This window comes from Orcinus orca, chromosome 20, assembly GCF_937001465.1.
Source record: "Orcinus orca chromosome 20, mOrcOrc1.1, whole genome shotgun sequence".
NCBI classification, from domain to species: Eukaryota; Metazoa; Chordata; class Mammalia; order Artiodactyla; family Delphinidae; genus Orcinus; species Orcinus orca.
In genome coordinates, this window is record NC_064578.1 from 41,500,823 (window position 1) to 41,517,634 (window position 16,812).

At 48.6% G+C, this 16,812-nt stretch overlaps 1 protein-coding gene and 1 pseudogene across 3 annotated transcripts in view; both read right to left on the minus strand.

Annotated features, from left to right (window-relative positions):
- The window catches only part of RHPN2 (rhophilin Rho GTPase binding protein 2), a 56,023-nt gene extending 39,211 nt beyond the window's left edge, over window positions 1–16,812 (minus strand). For both annotated transcript variants that reach the window (XM_033413671.2, XM_004284137.3), the window contains exons 1-2: window positions 16,681–16,812; window positions 2,157–2,272 (exon numbers count right to left, since the gene is read on the minus strand). In XM_033413671.2, the coding sequence (XP_033269562.1) occupies window positions 2,157–2,272; window positions 16,681–16,749 (185 nt within the window). In that variant the 5' untranslated portion in view covers window positions 16,750–16,812. The remainder of the gene's footprint in view (window positions 1–2,156; window positions 2,273–16,680) is intronic.
- On the minus strand, window positions 5,179–6,131 carry LOC105748801 (translationally-controlled tumor protein-like; annotated as a pseudogene). The gene is made up of 2 exons (XR_007474467.1): window positions 5,821–6,131; window positions 5,179–5,607 (listed from the first exon to the last, which is right to left on the minus strand). The product of XR_007474467.1 is annotated as a translationally-controlled tumor protein-like (transcript).

A 16,812-nucleotide genomic window follows, 5' to 3' on the forward strand; every position in this document is an offset into this window, starting at 1 on the left:
CCAAAATCGGGGGTTTGGACTTCCCTGGTGGCACAGTGCTTAAGAATCCTGCCAGTGCAGGGGACATGGGTTTGATCCCTGGTCCAGGAGGATCCTACATGCCACAGAGCAACTAAGCCCATGTGCCACAACTACTGGGCCTGCACTCTAGCGCCCGCAAGTCATAACTACTGAGCCCATGCACCACAACTACCGAAGCCCACGCACCCTAGAGACCGCCCGCTGCAACTACTGAGCCCACGTGCTGCAACTACTAAAGCCCACACGCATAAAGTCCGTGCTCCACAATGAGAGAAGCCACCGCAATGAGAAGCCCACGCACCGCAACAAAGAGTAGCCCCGCTCGCCACAACTAGAGAAAGCCCACGCGCAGCAACAAAGACCCACTGCAGCCAAAGAAAAAAAACCACAAACAAACAAAATTGGGGGCCTCTCTCGAGCTGTACTGGCCGCTGAGGCCCGCTGTGCAGCAGACCTGACAACTCCCATGTCCAGACTTCTCTGGGGACAGGGACACGGTCAGCCGTTTCAAAAGGTGGAATGTTACCGTATTTTCCCCAGTCTGCTCCAGGAACAGCCTCCCTTCCACCCTGTTACAGAAGTAGCTGGAGAAGAGGTTCCCAGACACTTGGCCACCCCAGGACTTGCATCCTCTGCTAGTCCATGAGCAACAAAACCAACACAGGCACAGCACTGTTGTTCCTGACCCGTGGACAGTGGGTTGCTTATATTATTCTTCTAGGCCTTTGCAGTATTTCACAATAAAAATGCATGAAAGTAATCCACGCACTTTGTTAAAAGAACATTCAAACACTGAAAGGATAAAGTGACAAGTCACGTCTACCCACCCAACCCTGGTCTTACTCCCAAGAGCCCACTCTACTAACAGCTTTTTCTTCGCCCCTTTTGGAAAAAGTCTATGCATACACAAAAGCACATGCACGTATTTTTTAAACACATACGCAGGGCATGCTGTCCTGCGTCTCTCTTTTCCCCCATTTCATACCTCAGAGATCTTTCCTAACGAACAAATACAGACCGATTCAGACATGAATTTACTCCTAGTTCATGGTGAGAAACCCTCCTCTTGTCTTTACTGAGTGCTCGGGTGAGCGGCCCGCATGGAACAGCAGATCACACTGTTCGTACATGTATGTGACCACCAGAGTCTTGTGGCTTTTTTACCAATCCACCTGGTTTGGTGTATTTGTTTTTCCCAACAGCCTCCAATCAGCCTCAGGGCTCCCTAAGGTCTTCAACAGTGAAGCAGACCTACTGGGAACACCCATTATCCATATCCTGCCAGGTTTCCAGGTTCCAGGTCCCAGCAAACACTCCACATGTCTTTCTGAGGCTCCAGGAAGCATCTGTCTCACTTAGCCGGGCAGCAGACATACTGCCTGCCTCCACACCCAGTGCAGAAGGCAGCGTGGGGCTGGCAAGAGCCACCCCTAGAGCTCTGAAGAAGTCTGAACTCTTTGTAAACAAGAGGAAGCTGCCACATCATCTTGCATTGCATTGAAGGGTGTGGGGAGGGCTTAGAGCTGCCTACAGGTAAGGCCTCTGTGAGTTCTATGATTGATAAGTAACTATGTTACCATCAGAGAATAATAATGAGTGCCCCAAGAGCCCAGAGCTGTACTGGGCCCCTCTCATTAAAGATGGACACTGGCAATTGAAAGGCTCCTATCCCCTCCTTTCTGCCTTCCTTTTCTTTCTTTCTTTCTTTTTTTTCCCTTTTTATTTTTTCAAATCTAATGTTTTTAACCTAAGTATAGTTGATTTACAATGTTGTGTTGCCTTTCAACAAATATTTAGCAAGCAGTGATTCTAGATCAGGCATAGTGCTACGCAGTAGAGAAAACAGGTCCCAAAGAAAGCAGGGAAAACAAACAGGAATCAGATCATTGGACTTCCCCCATCGCCCTTCTATCCCAAACACACAGACAGGCTGTGTAAAATACTTCTCTTTGACACAACCAAGCTCTAGGCGAGACAGGGCCCACTCCAGGTGCCAGAAAGGAGGAGGAAACTCAAAGCTAAAACCAAGAGCTGAGAGAGGAAGCTGGGCAGGCCTGGGAGTTTAGGAACTAGATGGACAGGCCTCAGGAGAGTCCGGGCTCCCAGCCAAGGTGGTAGAGCCAGCAGACACCTACTTCAGAAGGTTCTCCGCTCCCGTTCTCATCCGCACGGCTTTCAGGATCTGCTGGTTCAAGGCAGCCCTCTGATTCTGCAGTTTGCTCCGGCCAGTCTGTGCGAGGGGATTGCAACCCTGAGGGAAAACAAGAGATGCCCGTTCAGAGGTCAGCCACTCTAAAAATGATGACAAACGTCTAATACAACAGAAAATGTTTTAAAAACTCATTTTTTCTGAAAGTAAAAGTAATATATTTTCCAACATGGAAAATATATAAAATACAAAAAATATAAAAAAAGTCAGTCCTAATAACACAACTCCAAAACAGCCACTGTGATTGGTTTCTTTCCTGCCCACCTATTTTACAATATATGCATATTGTTACTTTCCACATTAGTGGCTGAGTAGGGAGTTCCCCAGACCAGCCCCATGTCTGGAGTTTCACAGGACTCAGCATACAGTTGCACTCAACAGCTAAGATTTATGACAGCAGTTTAGTAAAGATACATAGCTGGATCATAGGGAAGCAGAGGTAGAGTCTGGAGGAATCCACGTGCAGGCTTCCTTATGCTTTCTCTGTCCTATGACGGGTCACACAAAGCACACTCTTCCCCTAGCAACAAAAATGCAGCAACATGCATGCAGTGTCACTGCCCAGGTTGGCCCATTAGAAAATCACATTCATGGTTTTTATTAGGGGCTGATCACAAAGGCACCTTCTGCCTAGCACATACCAAAATTCCAGGCTGCCGAAAGGAAAGCAGGTGTTCATTGCAAACCACATGGTTTTCGCCATTAGTTTAGACACAGCGAGCCAACTTCATCACTTAGGGGATGAAAGGAACACTCCAAGGGCCAAGCTCCCAGAGACCAGGCAGGGGCCAACCTTGCAAGCAGGTCTTCCTAAGGAAAGCAGCCTCAGGTCTGCCATGTTAACCCTTTTCTGCACAGTGGCACACATAGGCTATCATGTTCTCTCACTTAATACTCTATCATGAAGTGATAGAAGTGCTCCTTTGTTATGAAGTGCTCCTCAAAACCATGATTTTAATAATTGCATAATGTTGCCTTTTTTTAGGATTTACCATTTCCTTATGGTCAGACAGTTAGATTGTTTCCAAGTATCTGCTATTATCTATAATTATTTGGTGCATATTTGTAAACACGAATCTTTGTAAACCTCAAGTTTTTCCTTTAAGGTATATTTCTAGGACTGAGTTACAGGGCGTCTAACCTCTTTAAGCCCCCTCCTCCCCCTAAGCACCAGCCCAATTATCCTCCAGCAAAGAAAGGTACTATTTCCGGTCCCTTCTCCCCGGTAGCATTAGGCAACCATGAGTCTATTGATAATTTCTGTCTGCATAGACTTGCTTATTCTGGACATTTCACTTAAGTGGAATGATATAGAATACAGTCTTTCGTGATGGGCTCCTTTCACTCAGCATCATGTTTTCAAGGTTCCTCCGTGGTGTAGAACATATCAGTACTTCACTCCTTTTTGTCCCTAACACTCCAATCAATATGAACATTCATTTATCCATTCATCAGTTGATGGACATTTGAGCGTGTTTTCACTTGTTGGCTCTTATGAATAGGGCTGCTTATTTGTGTGTAAGTTTTTATGTGGATGTATGTTTTCCTTCCTTCTCTTGGCTATAGATCTAGGAATGGAACTACTGGGTCATGTGGTTAGTCCTATGTTTAACCGTTTGAGGTCAAACTATTTCCCAAAGCGGCTAAAATATTTTACATTCCCACCAACACTAGACAAGGGTTCCAATTTACCCCATCCTCATCAATACTTGTTATTGTCTTTATTAGAGCCAACCTAGGATGTGTGCTATCTCACTGTGGTTTTGATTTGCATTTCCCTTATGGTTAATGATGTTAAACATCTTTTCTTGTGCTTATTGGCCATTTATGTATCTTTGGAGAAAGATCAATTCAGATTCCTTGCCCAACTTTTTTTTTTTTTTTTTTGCCACATCACAGGGCATGCGAGATCTTAGTTCCCCAATCAGGGATCGAACCCTCGCCCCTAAAGTGGAAGCGCAGAGTCTTAACCACTGGACCGCCAGGGAATTCCCTCCTTGCCCTTTTTTTCTTCTTTTTGCGGTACGCGGGCCTCTCACTGTCGTGGCCTCTCCCACTGTGGATCACAGGCTCCAGACACGCAGGCTCAGCGGCCATGGCTCACGGGCCCAGCCGCTCCGTGGCATGTGGGATCTTCCCGGACCGGGGCGCGAACCCATGTCCCCTGCATCGGCAGGCAGACTCTCAACCACTGCGCCACCAGGGAAGCCCCCTCCTTGCCCATTTTTAAACTGGGTTATTTTTTACTGTTGAGTTTAAAGTATTATTTTCAATCTTTGCCAAATTGATATGCAAAAAACAGGTATCCCATGCTCCCAATTTGCAAGGATTATTAGTGAAGATAAACATTTTTTTTCATATATTATTGATCACTTGAATTGCTTTTTCAGTGAATTGTCTGTGTTCTCTATCCATTATTTCCTGGGGTATTTAGATTACAATCAGTGTTTCATTGTGAAAAATTTAAAATCAGAAAAAGAGTTTCCTTTTTTTTTTTTTTTTTAGCTGTGCGTCTTGCGGGAGCTTATTCCCCACCAGACACTGAACCTGGGCCACCACAGCAAAAGCGCCAAGTCCTATAACCACTGGACCGCCAGGGAATTCCCATCCTCTTTTTTTTTTTTTCTTCCAACTGTGTTAGTCTCTTTTTATTCTTGTGGTAATTTCTTCCAGAGTTAACTACTTCCATTTGTAGGTGATGAAATGTGTAAGAAATCCACTTCAAATGTTGGCACTGCTATGAGCACGGTCTTTCCCTTTACTTCAACTGAATCACTGTTGATTCTTGTGTATATTCCAAGTCCCGGAAGTGGTTTTCACTGTGGAAGTTATCTGAAGATGGTCTTATGCTTTCTAGTAGTGGTCTACAACCAGGTTCTAGCTTCTCCAGGAAGGCGACACAGGATGGATTTAGATATTACATATTAAACTAAGAGGCATTCTCTAAATTGAGTTTAAACGCATTTTATTTTTAGACAACCTACATGACATTTTTTTTTTTCTCAAAAACAATGCCTCCGCTCCAAACAAATCAACATCAAAACGAAGAGCTCAAGATGACATCAGTCCCATTTGTCTAAGTCCTGGTGTTGTGTGGATGAAAAGCGGCAGCCGGCCAGTTATGGCGAGCAGGTGATAGAGCCAAACAGCCAAATTTGTTGACATTTTTCCATTTCTAGACCATCCTTAAAAGAAAATCATATATAGGGTCACACCATCCTCACGGTAGTCCCGCAGAGCAGCCATGCTATCTGGATTCATGTTTTCACCAATAAAGAACTGATCGTTTTTGAAATTAGCAAGGATGTGCTTGATTTGTTCTGCAGTCCCTGTCATAAAAGGTTTTACTCTTTCTGGTCTCTGTTCTTCAAGCTTCCCTTTGATTAACTTCATGTAATCTTTTTATTTGGCGGTGCGTGGGCTTCTCACTGCTGTGGCCTCTCCCACTGCAGAGCACAGGCTCCGGATGCGCAGGCCCAGCGGCCATGGCTCACGGACCCAGCCGCTCTGCGGCATGTGGGATCTTCCCGGACCGGGGCACGAACCTGTGTCCCCTGCATCAGCAGGCAGACTCCCAACCACTGCGCCACCAGGGAAGCCCTTCATGTAATCTTTGATGTATTTCTTGTAGGCTTCTTTTGTGAAGCTGGTTTCCTGCAAGTGATGGTTCATGACAATAACCACACCAGTGATTACTGTGCAGTCGGTACCTTCGCCCTCGGGGCCTTCAGCGGAGGCAGTCATCAATGTTACCCTCTGTCCTACTGACCATATTCCCCTCCACCTCCAGACACAGCCCTTCCGCGACCTCCCGGATCTTGTGGATGTCAGAGAACATTTCATCATGGCTGATGAGGTCCCGGTAGATGATCATGATGGAGGGAGACATGGGTGGCACTAGATTAGTAGGAGCCCGGAGCTCAGAGGGAGCGTGGTGCAGCCGGAGCGGCGCTCAGTGGGGGAAGGGGGAGCAGGTGGAAAAGCTTTTTTTTTTTTTTTTAAAAATTAAAGTAGCATTGATTTACAATATTGTGTTAGTTTCAGGTGTACAGCAAAGTGATTCAAAAAATTTCCTTTTAGCCTAATAGTGTTTTTCCCACCCCAGCAGGTAGAAGCCCAGGGATCTGAGGGAACGCTCCATTCCTTTCTGAAGCTTATCTTTCGGTTCCGCCCTGACGGTCTTGTAATCACACCCTGGGAGTGGCTGGTGGACAGTATTTGGTGAGGGGACTGCCCTTTCTCTCTACGTCACTGCCTTGGTCACTGCCATCACAGCTCCACACATACCTAGCCTCCCACACCTCTGCCCAAGCCACATCCATGGCCTTGACCCCAAGGAAGAAGAAATGGGTTCTCTGCAGCCCCAACCTTCTCAGGCATTCCCATATCAGTGGCCTTTAGACTAGAGGGTCAGAAATACGTTACATCTCTCCTTCCACAAAGATTTTTCACTCCCCATCCCAGCAGGTGGCCACCCACCTGTCCCCCATGCAGCCGCCCAAATTCAAATTACACAGATATTCAGAATCTGAGCTGGAATAGTCTTAAAATTAACATCTTTCAAACCATTAAATGATCCCTGATTTAAAATAAAAATCAGAAAACTAATTCTCTCTTTTCAGATCTAAGATTAAAATGTCTTTAATATTAAGATAACTTAATAGTAAAGGGCTAAAGTAATTGTCACTCTCTTTCCTTTCCACGTCCTAAAATTACTACGAAGGGATGGCTCAATCTGACTTAAAATTACATGGCTCACCAAGGCTGTGTTCTATTTTACAGAGAAGCCTTAATAACTAATTCCTTTACATACATTCCCAGAGCTAAGATTACGCAGCCATTCCCTCTCACGGATAAGAACTTTTTCCTGCTCCCATACTTCACCCAACTTCTGGCTGGCCTGGAATCACTACACCCTAACCAGCCCACAGATGTAGGGTCAAGTTTCCAGATAAGACATAGGAATGCTTAGGATTAGATTTGACTGAGTAATTGGACCGCAAACTACATTACTTCTTACTGACAGGTAGGAATGCCAGACCTGTTGGAAACACCAGAAACGCCCGCAGGCCTGTTTGGAAACTTCCCAGAGCCCTGAGAGATGAATCTGGGCAAGACTGTCCAAAAGACCCCCTGGCATCACCAGAGGCTGCTAGCTGTCCACCGGCCCCTGCCAGGGGTTCTCTGCTAGTGGGGACCCACAGTCCTCAGCCATACCTTAGTTCTTTTTTTTTTTTAACATCTTTATTGGAGTATAATTGCTTTACAATGGTATGTTAGTTTCAGCTTCACAACAAAATGAATCAGTTATATATATACATATATTCCCATATCTCTTCCCGCTTGCGTCTCCCTCCCTCCCACCCTCCCTATCCCACCCCTCCAGGCGGTCACAAAGCCCCGAGCTGATCTCCCTGTGCTATGCGGCTGCTTCCCACTAGCTATCTACCTTACGTTTGGTAGTGTATATATGTCCATGCCTCTTTATCGCTTTGTCACCGTTTACCCTTCCCCCTCCCCATATCCTCAAGTCCATTCTCTAGTAGGTCTGTGTCTTTATTCCTGTCTTACCCCTAGGTTCTTCATGACATTTTTTTCCCTTAAATTCCATATATATGTGTTAGCATACGGTATTTGTCTCTCTCTTTCTGACTTACTTCACTCTGTATGACAGACTCTAGGTCTATCCACCTCATTACAAATAGCTCAATTTCGTCTCTTTTTATGGCTGAGTAATATTCCATTGTATATATGTGCCACATCTTCTTTATCCATTCATCCGATGATGGACACTTAGGTTGTTTCCATCTCTGGGCTATTGTAAATAGAGCTGCAATGAACATTTTGGTACATGACTCTTTTTGGATTATGGTTTTCTCAGGGTATATGCCCAGTAGTGGGATTGCTGGGTCATATGGTAGTTCTATTTGTAGCTTTTTAAGGAACCTCCATACTGTTCTCCACAGTGGCTGTATCAATTTACATTCCCACCAACAGTGTAAGAGGGTTCCCTTTTCTCCACACCCTCTCCAGCATTTATTGTTTCTAGATTTTTTGATGATGGCCATTCTGACTGGTGTGAGATGATATAGGAGCCATACCTTAGTTCTTAATTGGTTCACAACAGGATGTAGAGCTGCTCCAAACTGAACTGAGGGTTTGTGCCCAGGACTGAGGCAGCACCTGTCACGCCTGCCTGGCCTGGGAAGTGGGGAGGGATTGGGGGGAACAAATGAACTGTCCTTGCCTCTAGGGTCACTGTCCACAAGTCTTACAGTGAAGTTGAGAGTCTGTCCACTACACAGAGTCTGTCAGTTACCTGACCAGCCTAAGGTTTGGGCATTGGCGTCAGTCTCAATACGTGGAAGGATGGTCCGACTGCCAACACCCAAGAAAAGCAAGTACTGAGTAAAGCTCAGCTTCCTCACTAGCTTAGTGGCGTCTCCCACGTTGTCAGTCAGCCCACGTGGACTCTGGTATGGCATCTCGGACCCCACAGTTCTGAGGCTTGGAGGGTAAGTGAGCTACTCAAGATGCTAGAGGCAGTAAGGGTGGGAGGAGGACTTAAGCCCACGTCCTTCCTGCCACTCTGAGATGAGCCTGAGCAGCAGGAATGTGTGGGAATCGGGGACAGCTCGCCCACCAACCCCCGGACACCCCTTACGTGCTTCCTGGCTGAGGGCTGCCCAGCTCAGTGCATATCTTTTGGCCACAGTGACCCACGGTCCCACTCTCCCACCTCGCAGCCCATAGCGGTCAGGGGTTATAAATCCATGCTCCCACACCTCCCTTCCAAGGGGAAGGACATCTGATTCATGCTTGGCTAGTTGTAAAACCAAAGGCCCCAGCCCTGAGTTTGATTCAGGGTGAGCACCTGACATAGGACAACAGAGCCCATCAGGAGGGGCCTTCATTTTTCCCCATCAGCCTTGAACCTAGGAGGATGTGAGACTGGGCAGCTGCAGCCACGTTACCACTGTGGGGGGAGTGTCTCCCCCCAGATGAAGCCAACCTAGGGGGAGCAGAGCTGAGAAACTGAGTTTTGGTGGCAGCATTGGAGCCCTAGATCAAGGTAGGCCTGAAGTCATTCCTCTGGGCTTCTCAGTTACAGGAGCCAAATGCATTCCCTTTCTTGCCTAAGCCATTTTTTAAAAATTGAGGTATAATTTACACATAATGAAATACATAGCTTTTTAAGTACATAGTTCAATGAGTTTGGATAAACGTGTATACCTATGTAACCACTATTCCAATCAGAATATAGACCATTCTCATTACCCACCAAGGCAACCAAGACTCTGATTTCTATCACCGTAGACTTTTGCCTGTTCTAGAATGTCATATAAATGGAATCATAGGGCATGTATGCTTTTGTGTCTGGCTTATTTTGCTCAATAGTATGCTTTGAGATTCATCCATGTTGTACTTATCAGTGGTTTGCTCCTTTTAATTGCTGAGTAGAATTCCATTGTAGGAATGTACCATGGTGTGTTTATCTGCCTAAACCATTGGGGATTCGATCTTCTGGTAACCACAACTAAGAAAGTCTTAAGTAGAATAAGTTCACCCAGAGTGAAAACTCTATTTGTTAATATACACGCACATGCCTTTAGGGTATAGTTAAGTTGTTCAGCTGGGAAACAAGTATTTAAGAGCAGCACCTAGGCAAAAACCGGAGTCAGTGGATTTGGAAGAAAGGAAAGGCTACTTGACCTACAACATGCAGAGACTGACAGTGAAAAGGCAGATAGGCCAGGCCACTGGGAAGGCAGACACAGGGTAGGGAGCAGTCTTTCCTCCCCAGCAGGGGGTGGGGGGGCCCTGCTCTAGGCAGTGCCTGGCGCTTGGCTCTCCTCCACCCCAAGAACCAGTGAGGGCCTTTCTTCCACGCAGCCAAAGTTAAAGCCCACACATGTAGATGTGTCTCCAGCAAATTGAGGGCACAGTGTGAACTTGAAGTCTCTAGGTCAGGAGTAAGACTGAGTGAAGGTGACCATGCAGGGTTCCCTGGCTCGTGACCCTCACGCAGGGCATGGAAGAGTGGGGTGCTTTTTGCTGCCTCTCCAGCACGAAGATATTTTCTCTGCCTTCCTTCCTAGTCATGCAACCCCTCACTCAACCACCAAGCTCTGGAAAACAGAATTGTTTGTTTATGAGTTAGCCAGAAGCTGTCAACCAGAAAGCATAGAAATAGCATGCAATACCGTGCAATACACAAAAATACATCTAATTTAACTTTTCACCATGCTGGAGACTCAGGGCAGTTTGGATGAACAGAATCTACCTTTTCCGTGTCCATAAAAATTAAAACATGAATTTGGCACTTGTAAAGAGGTCTCCTCCCCTTCCAGGATCTCTGCCAGGTGCCTCCCTCTGGCGTCCCCATCCATTCACATGGGGGTAGGGGGCCACAATATGAACAGACTCCCTTCAGTCACTTCTACAAATCTTTACAGACACCTACCGTGTGTGTACAAAGTGTGTGCCACTCTACAAAGATTTACAATCACCAAAATTTCTAAGAGACAAATGTATTTTCAGACCCAACTGATGACCTGTTTATTTCAACTGGTAGGATGTACTCACCACTAGTGTGCAGTCCTTGGTGGGGGGGAGATGGTATGTGCGTGTGATTTTGTACACTTCTCTTATTACCCTTTTTTACAACAATTTATGTTACTTTTATAATACAATAATATTGGAGAAAAAGAAACTACTTCTGAAGTTGTAGTTTTGGATCACCTGCCTTTTTCTCCTCTTAGAATCCAATCGAAACAGGATTTTCTACGGCATATGGCCCTAGTGAACTCCGTGGGTCTGACTAGCAAGGCCAGAAGGACCTGCATCTCTCCCTGTTTCTGGCGCTACGGGCAGGAGACCTTGCCCCCAGCTGGCACCCCTTGCTGTCAGCTCTGCCGGACACTCAGTCTGGCTGAGCTGCACCTGCGGTTCCGCTTTCCTCTGTGGCCACCTCCAATACAGCCTTTGTGTCACGAGACTCTAGTACCTGAGCCAAAGGAGGAAGTGGTGATCAGGCTAAAGGCAATGCCCTGTATCATCAGGTGGCGTCTTGGAATCCGTCCAAATAGCCCCAGGAAGCAAGGGACATTTACAGTGTTACAGCTCATCATGCTGACTCTCCTCTGAGTCACCTGAAAATTCTGTTCCTGCCAGGGGACCCCCTCCTGGCCAGGATCCCGCAATGTGAGGAGGAGTTTGTCCACCACGCCCTCTGGGCTGCTGGTGTGCACCAGTGCAGCTGGACAGACCCTCACCAAGGCCATGATCAGCCTGGATCCAGCCTGGCCTGTAGGGTCTGGCTCTGACCATGGTGGGGTAGCGGGTGGGGAAGAGGCAGCAGCACAAACTTTTACACCCTTCCTCCTCCCTCGCCCACCCCCACCTGGAGAAACATCATCACTACCCAATAAAAATGGGGGCAGGGACTTCCCTGGTGGCGCAGTGCTTAAGAATCCGCCTGCCAATGCAGGGGACACGGGTTCGAGCCCTGCTCCGGGAAGATCCCACATGCTGCAGAACAACTAAGCCTGTGCGCCACAACTACTGCGCCTGGGCTCTAGAGCCCACGAGCCACAACTGCTGAGCCTGAGAGCCACAACTACTGAAGCCCATGCGCCTAGAGCCCGTGCTCCGCAACAAGAGAAGCCACCACGAGCTTCCCTGGTGGCGCAGTGGTTGGGAGTCTGCCTGCCGATGCAGGGGACGCGGGTTCGTGTCCTGATCCGGGAGGATCCCGCATGCCACAGAGCGGCTGGGCCCGTGAGCCGTGGCCACGTGGGCCTACGCGTCCGGAGCCTGTGCTCCGCAACGGGAGAGGCCGCAACAGTAGGAGGCACGCATACCATTAAAAAAAATAAATAAATAAAAAGTAAAAATAAAATTAAAAAAAGAGAAGCCACCACAACGAGAAGCCCGTGTGCCGCAACGAAGATCCAACGTAGCCAAAAATAGATTCTCAAAAAAAAAAAAGATGGACTGGATGAGCCCCCATGATCCACCCTGTGCTCCTCAGACTCAGCCCAGCATGTCCCTCCACATGTGCTTATATAAGATGCACACGTGTGTCTAATGTGAAATTACACCCCACTAAGATGAATGGTGCAGAGGAGGACCTAAGAGGAGCCTCTGGGTTAAAAAAAAAATTCTCTTCCTTCCTTCTCTGCTGGAGCCTTGAGGAAATCCAGAGTAAACAGGGACCAGGAACCAGGACACAGTGAACCTTGGGACCCTGTCCAGCCTGGAGGCTTCTGTGAACAAGAAACAACTTCTCCTCCAGCTCTTGGGTAAAAACAATGGAGCTAAATTCATTTCGGGCCATTAGTGCTCCCAGAGGACGGCGAGGCAGAGATAAGGTCCCACAATGCTGCACTTTGTACTGAAGGTCTTCTTCCCCTTACTGCTAAGGTCTTTCATTTAGGCCCTTTCAACCGCCTTTCTCTAGTTTTTTTCTAGCTAGCTTTCTCTTGACCAAGAATAGGTTTTCCTGTGGGTTTCAGGACTATAGCCCCCAGAGAGCCCTGGAGATGGGACCAGCTCTCAGGATGTAGTGTCTTGTAAATGTGTATTACTCCGCATTAACTATAGGCCCAAACACACATTCTTCCAAGACTTTCATTAGGATAAGCATAAAAATCTGTTCGGGAAAAAGAAACTCCATTTCCACTGGTCATTCTTTTAAGAAAACAATTTAGTATTTAATTATTCTTATAGAACTGTACCTCTATTTAAACATATTAGTGTCAAGAAAGAAAACAAAAAGTGAGAAGCCAGAGAAGAGAGAAACATATTGTGATAGACCAGAAAGTATTCTGTATTTGCATTTTTTGTTTTTTTTTTTTGTTCTACACGGGCCTCTCACTGTTGTGGCCTATCCCGCTGCGGAGCACAGGCTCCGGACGCGCAGGCTCAGCATCCACGGCTCACGGGCCCAGCTGCTCCGCGGCATGTGGGATCTTCCAGGACCGGGGCACGAACCCGTGTCCGCTGCATCAGCAGGCGGACTCTCAACCATTGCGCCACCAGGGAAGCCCTTTTGTTTGTTTTAAATTCAGAGAGCCCCCTGCCCCAAGCTGCTCACCCAGGAGGCCAGGGTCTGTACTGGTGTCCATGTCTGACCTGCGGCCAAACTGAGTCCTTGTCCTCGGGCTCTGTACAGCCATGTCCTGCACAACCTCAAGAAGACCCTGATTTGCCAGGGGGCCCTCTCTGCCAAAGACCGTCTCACTCGTTCAGGGTCCAAGACCAGCAGGCAATAGGAACCTCCTCATTCTAAACAAACCTGTCTTCTTCGCTCTCCTCTACCCCCATCCCCCCCAAGCAACTATTTTCTCTGCCCTTCTTCCACCTGTACTCCACCACACTGACTTGAAAGATTTTTCTTTGATGTGGACCATTTTTAAAGACTTAATATTTTATTGAATTTGTTACAATATTGCTTCTGTTTTATGTTTTTTGGGTTTTAGGCTGCGAGGCATGTGGGATCTTAGCTCCCCGACCAGGGATCGAACCCGCACCCCCTGCATTGGAAGGTGAAGTCTTAACCACTGGATCGCCAGGAAAGTCCCCACCACACTGACTTTTGCCCCCAATTCTCCACCTACTCATTTACCAACAGCCCCCTAAAGGACTAAACCCAGTATTTTCCAGGGCTCTTCTGACTTGTCAACCTCATCTCTCCACTAAAAAGATCTCTTCTCTCAGCTGCCTTGATACTGTCACCCTCTGGGCTTGTTTACCATCTCTCTGCCTGTCCCTTAAATGGAGGCATTATTCTCTTCTGCCTTGGGTCCTTTTTCACAATATGCCACTGCCTCCCACACTGGTGTCCCCCAAAGCTGCATCTCCAGCCAGGGTGCTCTCGTGGCTGCCGGGTTCGTGGAGTGGACTCCCCACTGGGACCACCATGCAGATGTCGCTTAGGGGCCTCGAGCCCACCACCTCTACCTCAGCCTCCTGGTTGCCCCGCCTCAGTGAGGCGCCTGACCGTCCCCCCAGACACCAAAGGGCAGACGTTCTGGACTCCCATCAGCAGCACTTCCCCACCATATTTGGTCCATTAGTTCTTCCCATCCCTGTTGACTGCCTTTGCTCAGGCCCTCATCACTGCACCCTCCCCACTGGGATCCCTGCCTCCAGTCTGGACCCCTGGTTTGAGTTAGGGGTGCAAGCTGTTGGAAAGGATGGGTGGTGAGGCTGTGTTTGCCTAGTACTTTACATAACTGACTGAAAAGTCATCAGTAGATCGTATCGGAGTAGGACAGAGACAATATGAGGACTAACCTTCCACACTCCTCCCTGCCTGGCTCCACCATTGCCTCTCCCCCATCGTTCACCTACTGATCACTCAGCTTTCCAAGTGGTCTTTCTGGGACACAAATCTCACACGTCTGGTCCTGCATGAAGCACTTTGATAGATCTCCAGGTTCCCTTCCCATGCATCCAGGATGCATGACTCCCGAACAGCCTAGTTCCCACTTACACCTCCACACCCCCAAGGGTTCACTCACAAACGCTCACAGTCCTGTGCCTTCACCCATGCTGTTCCCTCTACCTGAAGTGTTCATCCTCCCCTCCTTCACCTGTATAACATCTACCTCTCATTCAAGGAGCACTGGTTTTAGGACAAACTGGCTCAGATCACACAGCAGGGAAAGTTCCATGTTGACACCTTTTATTAACCTTGTACTAGGAACACTCTTTGGACTACTATGACGTAGCACAATGATCATTACAAGGTCTTGTTTTCCAAAGAGATGTTTCTAATTGCAAACCAGTGATTCATCTTATTTTGCACCCGTGATTCTCTTTATCTACCACCAGAGAAACCGCAACTGAAAAACACTCAGCTTTGCATCCTTTCACAGCTCCCTTGCCTTCCACTCAGTCCTATGCACATCCTCCCCTGGAAAACCTGTTCTGGAAGACAAGGGAACATAACCCTGGCACGTGTTCACCACCTCTTCTGCCCCTTCCTCTGTTGTTTCCCCCAGATGCTGCTATGGATCCAGACCTCCACCTGTTCAGAGGACAATTTGGGGAGGAAATGAAGTCCCAGAAAGATGCAGCAACTTGCTGGAGTCTACACTGCAATTTTGTGGGGGAGGCAGTCAGGATTTGAGGCCCTAGGCTGAGATCTAGGGATTCCCAGGCCTGGCCTCCTTCTGCAATTCCATGGCCTGTGATGCTCTGTCCCCAGTGCCACACATAATTAGAAGTTATAATCCTATAATTCCATGATGACATCTTTTAACTTAAATACACCTTAAAACTACTCCTTTTTCTTTTTAACCAAAAAGAATTTTTCCAACTCTGTCCTCACCTGTTTCCAGATTCTCCTCCTGCCCATCCTCTAGGGCCACTGCTCCTCACCAGAAAGCAAAAGCCCAAAGGCAGCGTCATGGGAGGAGGAAGACGCCAAGAGCATTCACTGACTGGATCATTAGGTGTGGAACAATTGAGAATTGACTGTTCTGTGGGAAACAGTTTCACTGCCCTGTTTATAATTTCGTCCTCTGCCTTCGGTTATAGAAGTTATAAAAAAAACAATTTCTCAACCCACCTAGTCAAACATGGCCAAGAGTCAAAGGCTATTTTTAGACTCATAGGGACAAGGAAGAAGGATGGAAGGTGTCCCCGTGCCTCCGGGCTCAAAAGCATCTTTGTAGCCCAGGCCTTGCAACCTACGGACATCCCAGCGACCCCGCTCCGTGGATTGGAGCCACTTTTGACGGGCTGAGCTGCGAACCTTCAGGGCGGGAGGCCACGGTATGTACCAAGCTCCCGCAGAGCCCGCACCTCCCGCAGGTCTACCCAACAATCGGATAAATCCGCTTCAGCGAAAAGTGGTGAGGGGGCGAAACCGCTGCCCTCACGTCTGCAGCGCGTACGCCCTCCTGGGCAACTAGGGGCAGAGATGGGGGCGACGCCCGAGGTCCCCTCCCATCCTCGAAAAAGTCGAAGAGGCAAACACTGGAAGCATTCTGGAGGCAAAAGCGGAACGCCATCCCTTCTGAGGGGCTCCTATTTCCACGCGCCCCGGCCAAGCGCTTGGGTGGAAGCTGGGCTCGGGTCCCCACGCGCCGCAACGCCGAGGGCGCCAGCGCACTGGGAACCGGTCCCTTCCCCAGGGCCGCGGGACGGCCGACGGGGGCGACCCCGAGCACCTCTCCTGGTCCTGTCCTCCGCTGGCACCTGCGCGAGGAGGCCCAGACACCACTCCCTAGCCCCGTAAGTCACCTGCTCTCGGCCGCCGGGTGCACCGCCGCCGCACCCCTCCACTCCGACCCTCCGCCGGGCGCGCCCCAGGCCAGCGCGCCCCCTCCCCCTCCAGGCCTGGTCGACCCCGGCCGCGCGCCCCGCAGCCCCCTCCACAGCCTGGGGGGAAAGAAGTCTGGAGCTCGCAGAATCCTAGCCCACCCGAAGCCGCCCACCTTCCGAAAGTAGCCGTCGTCCTCCTTCTCCAGCGGCTGGGGGGCCGCGGGAAGCAGAGTGTCAGTCATGCTGGCAGCGCGGGAGCGCAGAACAGACTGAAGCTCATCTGCGCGCTGGCCAGAGAGGGCGCC